Source organism: Limulus polyphemus, unplaced genomic scaffold (assembly GCF_000517525.1).
Source record: "Limulus polyphemus unplaced genomic scaffold, Limulus_polyphemus-2.1.2 Scaffold0, whole genome shotgun sequence".
Classification (NCBI taxonomy): domain Eukaryota; kingdom Metazoa; phylum Arthropoda; class Merostomata; order Xiphosura; family Limulidae; genus Limulus; species Limulus polyphemus.
In genome coordinates this window covers 3,620,011-3,632,161 of record NW_013665610.1, presented here as the reverse complement: position 1 = coordinate 3,632,161, position 12,151 = coordinate 3,620,011, and the positions used below count along the sequence as shown (strand labels likewise).

Here is a 12,151-nt window from a genome sequence, read left to right as displayed (position 1 = left end):
GAAATTCAAAAAACAAAAACAAACAGTAAGGTAGGTGTAATTATTGATTAATGTACATATGTGTGTGTTGGAAAAATAGCTAACATTTGATTGTTTACTCGTGTCATGGATGCTTGTTTGTTGAATTTTGCGCAAAGTTATGCGAAGATTATTTACGCTATCCGCCCTTAATCTAAAAGTGATTGACTAAAGGGAAGACACTTACTCAACACCACCCAATTCTTGAGTTACTCTTACCAACGAAAAGTGGGAATGACCGTCACATTATAACGCCCCCACGGCTGAAAGGTCGAGCATGTTCGGTGACGGGGTTTGAACCTACAGTCTGAAAACCACTAGTCGATCACCCTAGTCACAAGGGCATGCCGGGCTATAACGAATGTGAAAATGAAACAGATACCGTTTTATTTGAACCTACAAATAAGAGATAAACAATCTCATTTGATTGATTAGTGGATTAAAATCTGTATGAGCTTTGATAGGTAATCAGGTTTAGACATTCGGTTTACATTTAATAAATATGCCCACGTTTAGCCGATATCAGTGGTCCTCAAATTCTTCACCACCAAGGACACCTTTTATTATTAGTTTCCCCCCACTTTGAAAGATTCCGTCTACCCAACAAACTTATTTTATTAACAAATATTTAACTCGTTTTCCCATTTTTCACTATCAAGTAAAAGACATATATCACTGAAGATGCAATAAAAAACAGCAATATGAAAAAAAACGTACTTGCTCAATGAGATGATATTACCTTCGCTAACCCCCAGGGGTCCGAGGACCACAATTTGGGAACCATTGGCCTATATAGTTTGCGTAAAATGTTGGTTGGTTGTTTTTAAACACAAAGCTACACAACGGGCTATCTGTGCTTTGTACAGGACAGGTATCGAAACCTGATTTTTAACATCGTAAGACTGAATATTTGTCGCTGAGCCACTGAGGTGGGGGGCTACGTAAAATATTCAACAACTTTTTTGATTTTTTTATATAATTATTGATCAGTGTTTTTAAGTGTTTGCATGTTTTGTCAATACTTTGTCCAATAATTATGATTGGTTTGGTTTGTTTTGAATTTCGCGCAAAGCTACACGAGGGCAATCTGCGCTAGCCGTCTTTAATTTAGACTAAAGGGAAGGCAGCTAGTCATCACCACCCATCGCCAACTCTTGGGCTACTCGTTTAACAACGAATAGTGGCATTTACAGTCACATTATAACGCCCCCACGGTTGAAAGAGCGAGCATGTTTGGTGGGACGGAGATTCAAACCCGCGACCCGCAAATTGCGAGTCCAGCGCCCTAACCACCTGGCCATGCCGGGCCAGATATTTCGTTCTAAACTGTACAAATTGTATATATTTGTCTAGAAATCAGTACACTGACGACTTCCCATGTGGTGCAATTAAATGATGATGTATTTGAAAATATATTTCTTACTATTACATAAACGTACACTGAATGATAATAATTGAAGGTGATTATGTTCTTCACAAAATTAACCATACAAATTATTAGAGAATCTTTACCTAGTGATTACAGATTTCTCGGTCAGTTATGGAATCATATACACATAAGTATTACTTAAGACAGGAACGGTTTTATCATTAGAGATAATCACGTAATAACTCTATTTATTTGAACAATACAGAGATAAACTGGTAACACGTGATGATTCATTTGTTTAGAGATAGAGAAATAAACTGGTAACATGTAACGACCCATTTGTTTGGAGGTAAAGAGAAATACTGGTGACACGTAATGATTCGTTTGTTTGGAGGTAAAGAGATAAACTGGTGACACGTGAAGACCCATTTGTTTGGAGGAAGAGAGATAAGCTGGTAACACGCGAAGACCCGTTTGTTTAAAGATAGAGAAATAAACTGGTAACATGTAACGACCCATTTGTTTGGAGGTAAAGAGAAATACTGGTGACACGTATTGATTCGTTTGTTTGGAGGTAAAGAGATAAACTGGTGACACGTGAAGACCCATTTGTTTGGAGGAAGAGAGATAAGCTGGTAACACGCGAAGACAAGTTTGTTTAAAGATAGAGAAATAAACTGGTAACATGTCATGACCCATTTGTTTGGAGGTAAAGAGAAATACTGGTAACACGTAATTATTCGTTTGTTTTTATTCCTACAGAAGAGTTTAGCTTTCATAATTTGAAAAATTGTTAACGTTCACGTATTGTTCTAATTTATTTTAACGTTTCAGAAATGTACACAACTTGATAAACGCGTACTGTTCACGTGATGACCTCATTTGTTTGGTCGTTAGAGAGAAGTGTATATTGTACATCTTGATAAAACAGGTACCACTTACACAATGACTCCATTTATTTGGACGTTACAGAATCCTTTATATTCTATAGTTTGATCAACAGATAGCATTCACGTGATAGCCATATGATTTTGAAATTTAACGAAGTGTCTGTATTCTATAGTTTAAGAAATAGTTAATATTCACGCAATGACCCCACTTTGACCGATACAGAAGACACAACTTGATAAACGTACTTGATTAGTACATATGCTTCTAGAATGTCATAGATACATAAACAATATGTAACATAATAAAAAAATTGAAGTTCATAAGATGACTCAGTTTTTATTCGTTCACAAAGAATTACGTGCTCTATAAAACGAAATATTCATGTTGTTATGAAAAATGGCGAGGTAAAGACTTTCTTTTCTTTATTTACCAGTGGTGGGCAGATATTTGTTTGTTTGTTTTGAATTTCGCGCAAAGCTACACGAGGGCTATCTGCGCTAGCCGTCCCTAATTTAACAGTGTAAGACTAGAGGGAAGGCAACTAGTCATCACCACCCACCGCCAACTCTTGGGCTACTCTTTTACCAACGAAAAGTGGGATTGACCGTCACATTATAACGCCCCCACGACTGAAAGGGCGATCATGTTTGGTGGGACGGGGATTTGAGCCCGCGACCCTCTGATTACGAGTCGAGCGCCCTAACCACCTGGCCATGCCGGCCCTGGTGGGCAGAGCACAGATAGCCATTTGTGTAACTTTATGCTTAAAACTTTCTTTTTTTTAACGCTACATTAAAACTTTATAAACAGCCATTCCAGTAACGTATTTATATCATTGGGATTTCCAGAGAAGTACAACATTTAAATCCCCAAATTATCGACTTTTTTATATTCCGTCTACTATCGGCGAGGTTCACATATTTTATCATGTCGAATAATTTGTTTATTCTGCTACAACACGCTTTCAAAAGAACTGACCAAAAAACAATTTGGTGAAATCACTCACTATCTATGAAAAATACGTACAGGAAACACCATCAGTAATTAGTGGAATTAACTACATTATTGATGGTATGTTTGTTTAATTTTGTGTGCATGTGAGAACCTTATCTTATTATGAACCCTGTAGTCAATAAAAGCATGGCTTCACAAGCAACGTGGTGCATAAATAGTTCATAAAAAGCTGGTTAAAAACCTATGGGGTACATATGGATCGGTTTTAATTTTAGGGTTAACCTCTCAAGTGGCATTTACGTGTTTTTATTTTAACTTGAAAACTACGAAGAAAGGCATATATTGTAAAACCTGATAGCTGCATTACAAATAACAATAGAAAATGAATGCCAGAAGGAAAGCTACTTGGGAACTATAATAGTTGGTAAAATTCAATGTTTGTTTTATATTTGACAAAATGGTGAATATGTTTACTTGGGGTAAATTATAGGCAAGAATTTCACAACTACACAACTGTGCGGTAGAGAAGATGTTCGCTCTGACTCATATTTCACACCATACCTGATTGTGTGCTAAAAAAAGATGTTCATTCTGATTCATAATTCACATCATTCATAACTATGTGTTAAAAAAGATGTTCACTCTAGCTCGTATTTCACACCCTACATGATTGTGTGGTAGAGATGATGTTCACACTGACTCATATTTCACATCATTATGACTGTGTATTAGAAACGATGCTTATTCTGATACATACTTCACATCATAAGATACTGTGTACTAGAAAATATGTTCACTCGGACTCATATTTCACATCATTATGACTATGTATTACAAAAGATGCGAATTCTGATACATACTTCACATCATACATGATTGTGTGGTAGAGATGATGTTCACACTGACTCATATTTCACATCATTATGACTGTGTATTAGAAACGATGCTCATTCTGATACATACTTCACATCATACAATACTGTGTACTAGAAAATATGTTCATTCTGATTCATAATTCACATCATTCATAACTGTGTGTTAAAAAAGATGTTCACTCTAGCTCGTATTTCACACCATACATGATTGTGTGGTAGAGATGATGTTCACACTGACTCATATTTCACATCATTATGACTGTGTATTAGAAATGATGCTAATTCGGATACGTACTTCACATCATACAATACTGTGTGCTAGATAATATGCTCACTCGGACTCATATTTCACATCATTATGATTGTTTGCTAGAAACTATGTTCACTCTAGCTTATATTTGTTATCATACTTGACTGTGTATTAAAAGATGTTCACTCTGTCTCGTATTTCACATCATTCATAGTTGTGTGATAGAAAACATGTTTATAATTATTCATATCTGACAGATATAAATAGTCATGATATTGATGGTTGTGTATATTCCACAACTGCTTGACTAAGTGCTAGGTTATATTATATTTGGATGTTACCAGTGCTTAACGAGATAGAAAGATTCGCGTGTGTATGTAATATTGTATACGTTTCTTAATTATAAAGTTATTTATTTACACGCACGTATATATTTTAAACACATATGATATATATATATATATATAGCTAAAACCTTTCTATTAATGTTTCCACCATGGATAGACGTTCTTACCACACGGTAATTAGGTTTGTAACGGAACGTATAAGTCATGTGCAATACTTTAACGTTGTCTTACTGAGAGCCAACATGATGTAGACAGTAAGTTTAGTTGTTAGAGTAAAAATAAAGTGGCATAGTAAATAAACATCAGTGAAATTAGGTTCTGAATATTGTAATTTTGTAGATACAAAATAAACAAATCCTGAAAACATTTTTTTTTATTTACACCACATTTAACATTATATTCTTTAAAGATAACAAATAATCTTTGTTACTAAATACGGGCATTAATAGAAGTACTTTAAACGAGACAAACCTTTTCACAAACCCTTAACAACACGAAGAATAAAATGCTGCAACTGCGTATTGTGCGCTTCACAAAGTTGCTTGACTATAGGACATTTAATTGTACATTACAAAAGTCCAATTTTTAAATAGATTTGAAGTACGTTTCACACATTCATGCAAAGCTCAAAGACATAAATGCTACAAAAAAAAAAACTTTTCCGTTACATAGATAATAATTTTCCAAAAATACGAGAAAACATTTATCTTAAAAGTCAAAACAAAAGTATTTATAATACTCTCAAACTTAGTTCTACAAGGTATTTGATCTATAATACCATTTAACCCCATTCAAGTGATAGTCAAAAAGCTCTTACAATCACTACGGAAATATATGAAATTATATTACTTCTCAGTTTGCCTTTTCTTTAGTGTAATTGCGATAACAGTTCAATATATATCACAGCCTTGCGTTATTGGGCTCCGAAAATTTGCATATTCACTTATTTTAGTTCATATGTGGACAACGTGATCAGCAAAATCTATATTCAAAATGAGATCAGCATAAAATAAAACCTCCTACACACATATACATAAGATAATCACAATACGATTTTTTTTCTAAAAATTATAAGCATATCACTGAATATTTAACAAGCCACCAATGTCATCCTATTGAGGTGCTTTCTTGAAGAGAGGACGAGACTTAATACACGTTAATTACTTCTTCGTATTTGCAGTGCAAACATATGTTGTGCCAATGTCTTTTATAGCTTGCTTAATTGCTGTTTCTAAGCATAGCCACCGTCAGCTCATCCTACTATTGAGATTAGTTAAGAAGGTTGTGTGGCTTACAAAAGCTATTATACTCTTCTGAGATCTGACCACTTTTCGGTTATCCTTAAGTAATCGATGAACCTTCTGACCTCTTCTTGTAAATTCTTTGTGTTTAATAGGTAATTAATTCATTGTAAAATTTAATAAATACATGTGCAACAGATCTTCTTGTTTCCTTTCCGGAAAAAAATACAGCGTTTTAACATTGTCTGGAGAAATATGAGTTTCAACGCTGTGTGGGCAAACACATTTCAGCACTGGTTACACAAATAAATCTAGACAATGCAGTTTAGCTATTAAAAGGATAGAGCGTCAGCCATTTCAAAAATATTAAAAACTGGATCAGCATAACTTTATATTCCTTTTTGTGTCAGCTTGATGTACTCTTTCATGAGTGGAAATGTTCGAAAGAACTTTGTAACCAATTAGGGCTTGTTTGTGTTTGTATAGATTAAACCTACCTCAAAATAATTTTTTTTTAATGTGTAATACTAATCGTTTTTTTTTTCTTTCTTGATTTTCGAAAAGGACCAACATCAATAACGTATAAGTGTTTTATAAATGACCTCATAGGGTGGTTACTGGCAATGATATTAAAAAAATATTTACTAATACAAGAGCACAAATTTTTTTTAAAGAAACGTATATATATATAAACGTTAAAAACGGGTTGATGAGTTTTTATCAGTCTCTAAAGCAGTCTCTCGATTTTTATCGTACTAAATCCTTTACAGCAAATTCTTTGGAACAGAGTTTTTAAAAATCTTAATCACATTTCTAGTTCATTTAGTTATGGTAGTCTCTGTTAACGGTTTATACTGCTGTGTATAAATGGGAGTTTAATGGTTCTACGGAAAATCAAACTGATATCCATGGTCGAGAGTAAAGGTAAACATTAGCTAGTTTAATAGGCAATGATATGGGAATTTCTGAATAGCGAACTCGAAGCATTCTAAAAGAAAAGAAAATTACTTGTCTTACTGTCCTTACCTTTCTGTATAGGTTTTGTGTGTGATATAATTGATCAAATAATGAATCTCTTAATGACATCGTTCACAATGTTTGACAAACTTACTTTCTTAACATCAATCTTACGAGCTGTTAATACAAGTCTCCTGCTAAATTAAACTGTTGTTTAACACTAACTTACATCATGGTGTTACTTAAAAGAAGTAGCATGTTTAATTGTATAGGATTTGAAGAGTTACGAATACCTGGTTTTTCTGTTAAACATGTTACAACAAAACATACTCGTGAAACATGCACGTTTTTCCTATATCTTGAAAATAAAACCAATTCAAACCGGTATTTTCAAGATAAAAATCAATAATACTGAATCGTATTTCACTGTTAACTTGAAAATATTTTTGGGATAATTTTCGTTTAAGATAAATAAAGAAATAAACATTTTGCTAAATTTGCATTGACGTCTACCCTGTATACAATTCCTTGTACATATGTGTACGTACTGCTCTTTAATATAGGTACCACAACTCCCATTTCACCTGCCACATACGTTGCATGCGTAAGTAAATACCCTGGACGACTCATAAAATATCTTATTTACATACCTAATGCAGCACCAACCCCACTAGCAAATACTCTGCTCGGAATGTCCATATACCATCCCTCACGAACAGCTGCTTATTTTGTCAGCATTGTTGTTACTGTTCTGGGTGTGTGTACGTGTGTATGTTTATGTGTGTGAGGGTAAGTATAACAGTGATGTTCAACCCAATAAAGAAAACAGGATACGGTCTCAGCCCACAAACGTCGCTGAAGAGCCAATGGACGGTATATCAAAAACAAGAGGGTCTTTCTTATTCAGTGTTGTAACTAGGTGATTGATACTTCGAAGAACGCTTTCAAGATCTTTAATTTATCACGAGTCCACTGAGAACAGCATAGCTACAAACTGATTTTCTTCTAAGCATTGTTATGAGCAACCGCACCTTTTTACTACCATTCCTGGTAAGACCCCCAAAATAATGTTACTGTTGTCATTAAAGTACAACATGGTTATGGAAGACATCTTGGACGGAGCGCAACAAGGTCCGATAGATCCTAAGGGGTCGATTTGTTGAACTAAATGAGTATGAGGATAGCGGTGAAGAAATACAAATGGACATTCTCCACTGCAGTAGTTAGCCTCATATCTCTTTGGAGCGATGACCCAGTCCCATTTGAAGTCCACAAAATCAACGGTGAGAGGGTAACGGCAACACCTGACTTCAGTTGTTTCAATGTCACATTCAAGACCATCTGAATCTCGTTTCGACCGCGTCGCTTGTGGTTTCTTCATTTCAATCTCAATGAAAGGTCGCTAAAACACATTTAGAATTTTTAGCAATATATATATTATTTGTTTAAATGGTATCATAAGCCTATCTTGCAAATAAAAACATGGGTTATTAGATAATATTAGTTTGTCATTACCATTTATAAAATACTCAAATCTGTATTTACTTTTCAAGGCAGCAAATAAAATTGGTTAGTTTGTTGAATTTAGTTAGTCAGACTAATAGTGCACATTTTATTCATTATGTCAGTGTCAGAAAATCCGAATTAAAACAAAATTTAGAACCTATCTCCAGCTCATCGATGAAACTTGAATTAAAGAAAAAAGAAAAAATCATAAATACTAAAATTAAAAACGCTAACACTGCATTGGAAAACTACTAATTTGTCACAGAAAAATATTATCAGTAAAAAATACAAAATGAAGAGGTCTGAATGAGATAAAATTTCATGTAAACTCATGTCCGAGACTTCTGGTTGTCAAAGATTTCAAGGCTCAGACATAGCCATTCTTAATCTAGAACTACTGAATAGAGGGAGAGCAACAAGTTAGCAGCAAAGGCCGCATATGCGGCTACTTTTAACTGTATATTGGGATTGATTACTACAATTATAACACATCCACAGCTGAAAGTGAGGAACGTGTTCCTCGAACTTTGGACTTTTAGTCCGCAGCCCGTCACACGAACCACTAGCTAAACCTGTTCTATTTGTCAAAGCGATAAAAATACATTAACTAACTTGCTACAAGTTGGTGCTACCACAACATGGTTAAAATAATTAACTATGTTTATATGTATACCTGCTTGACTCAGCAACACATTTTGATTTTATTGATTTAAATACATGATATTATGTCAGTCTCATAAGTAAAGTAAGTACACTTTGTTAAATCACTACCACGATATTTTTGTATGTAAACTTCATTATTGAAAGACTCAGGGAAATTAATGCATAAAAAAAATTGCATTTTAATATATTTATTTCAGTGAAGCCGTAACACAGATAAAATCGTGTGGTATTTACACTAGTTATAGAAAATATATATACTTTGAATGACTTATTTAGTCTGACTCCTATTTCAACAAAGTATAGATCGTTGGCATACAATTAAATCATATAACACTATCATGATCACAGTATTTCAATTCATTAAATTAATTTGTTTGTTTGTAAGTAAGCACAAAGCTACACAATGGGCTATCCGTGCTCTGCCCACCACGGGTATCGAAACCCGGATTCTAGCGTTATAAATCCGCAGACATATCGCTGTGCCACTGGTGGCCCATTGAATTAAGAAATTACTCAGGTCCAAAAATAAAACAAGTCACAAAATGAAAAACCAAATGAAACTGATTGAGGAGCTCTCAGCTAGACATGACAGGGATAAAAAATGACTTGGTGTTACTTTATGGCTTCTTAAATATGACAGCAATAGGAAATCAATGTTTTAAGAATTTTTGGAAAAGGGATCAAAAAATGACTTAGAGTGTTATTACTTTATGGTTTATTAAACATAACTATGTTTAAGAAGCCATAAAGTAACAGCACTCGAAGTCATTTATTGATCTCTTTTCAAAAAAATCCTTAAGACATTGATTTTCTATTGCTGCAGCAATAGGAAATCAATGTCTTACGATTTTTTTGAAAAGGGGATCAAAAATTATTTAGAGTGTTGTTACTTTATGGTTTATTAAACATAACAGCAATAGGAAATCAATGTCTTAAGGATTTTTTGAAAAGGGATGAAGATATGACTTTGAATGTTGTTACTTTATGGCTTCTTAAACATAACAGCAATGTAAATCAATGTCTTACGATTTTTTTTGTTTATTAATCCTAGTAAATTAGTAAATTATTGTCGATAGTTAATTAGTTCCAGGGGCACTAAGTTCCTTGTTAGTTTTAGTATTATATAGCGACCGAATTTTTTTTTTATCGATATCTAAATAAAATCTCTACGTTACCTATCTCACAGTTAATCCTCCGCTTCAAACTTAAAAGGTGTTGTATTATTATAATTTGAGTCAATTATTTAAAAGCAAATTTCTATGTTATTATGATTTAGCGCACGTATACGATTAGGCATTTTGGTATTCTCAGTTAAAAGCTATGTCAGACATTTCATACTACAACTAAGTTTGATGTATTATTTAAATGATAGAAGAGAATATCTATATTTTAGTGCACAATACATTGAATATTCTAGTTCGCAGAAGAATATAAGCAATGAGATCGTTTTAAAAAGTACAAATATAAAGAACAGTGTCCGCTCCAGCCTCATACTATAAATTTTAAACTTTAGACGATTAAAATTAGAAGTGATATTGTTATATGTTTGAACGTATTTTTTCATGAAGGAACTTGCTCGTGGTTTAATCTTGTTTACTGATATTTTATTTACAGTGTATAGTTTACTAAAATACATATACACCATATAAACGCAAATATCTACTGTTTTTGTGTATATATGTGTGTGTATTTCAAAGTCGATTGCTATAAAAACATATAATCAAATCCATTATTTTTCTATCAAATGTAGAGTTTCAACTTTGGTTGAAACTTATACCGAGGGTGAATTTTAATTCATCAGCAACAGAGATCTTTCTGAAACGGTAGTACAAATGTAAAGATGTAATTTTGCTTCTAAACGTGGGACTGAGAAACGGAAGGTGGTTTCTGTATGCTCTGTATCAAATATACGAGGAAGCCAATACCATGTTAGAGACAGAGAGTGAGGGGACGTATCCCCCTTGGAAATTACACCACATGAACAACCTCACCAACTTGTAGCCCTTTTATATCTAGAAAAATATCCTTTTAAAACTTACATGAGATTCTTCGTCGCTTTCAGAAGGATAAGAAATGGGAACGATGTTTCCCTTGTAGTCTTCAGTTTGAATCACTAATCCAAGGTTGTCTTTAGGGTGGTTAATCCAGTGGGACACAACTTTACGAACCCCTAGCTTGATCCATCGTCCATGATGCCCCCTCAGGTCGACATGCTTTACTCGGTGCTGTACAAATAACCGACATTTAACTCGATACTCCACTTAGCCTACTGGTTTTGTGCTTTGGAACATTATTGAAGTTTTTAAACAAGTTACAAAATTCGAACGACTGTTCCGTAAATTATATTTATAGTGCACATGTAGGGCCGTTACAAAAATATGCTTAGGATAAACACATGATAAAATATACTTTCATGTATTTTGTTCGATGATTATAAGTTTTGCCTAGCTAAAGCAAAGGATATGGGTTTTATAATTTACGATAATTACGCAGAACTGTGTACCACTTTAACATTTGACATTTTGTTAGAAACTTAAGCTCGTCACATTCAACCGAAACGGCGAAGCGTTGGTTTTGAACTTTAAATAAATTATTGCCTCAGTTTGAGTTATCTGTAAGTTTCCGTAAGTGAAGACTGACTCGGGCTTTCGAGACAGATATTTTTTCATGTATGCAGCAACTGTAGGGTCTCAGATTCGAACTTAGTTCGATCTAAACTTCCATATTTTCATAATATTTACAACTGTGATGTTTTAAATGAATTTGTTTCAAACTGTGACGGAAATCAGTGCATTTCTTTCAGTCACTTACCTAGTACTGGGCAAGCTCGGCAAAAGCACAGTCAACGTAATACTTTTAGCAATTTACGTCGTTAGTATAACGTCATTATCAACTTTTATAGATTATATTCGCAAAATTAAAACAAAGTCTATAAAAGATGGCACAAACAAAATTGTTTGCTCTGTAACCGTATTGCCTTCTGATTACATGAACACCTTGAAGCGTAGGGAAGGCATCCATATAAATAACAAACTGTAAAGCAAGCTTTAATAATAACAATTTCTTTTGCAAATGATAAT

General features: G+C 33.8%; 1 protein-coding gene across 1 annotated transcript in view; it reads right to left on the bottom strand.

The window, feature by feature from the left end:
- Positions 1-5,090: 5,090 nt before the first annotated feature.
- The window catches only part of LOC106469774 (growth/differentiation factor 8-like), a 19,178-nt gene continuing 12,117 nt past the window's right edge, over positions 5,091-12,151 (bottom strand). Inside the window, exons 4-5 of the mRNA XM_022385078.1 lie at positions 11,111-11,296; positions 5,091-8,304 (exon numbers count right to left, since the gene is read on the bottom strand). Of these exons, the coding sequence (XP_022240786.1) occupies positions 7,918-8,304; positions 11,111-11,296 (573 nt within the window). The 3' untranslated portion in view covers positions 5,091-7,917. The remainder of the gene's footprint in view (positions 8,305-11,110; positions 11,297-12,151) is intronic.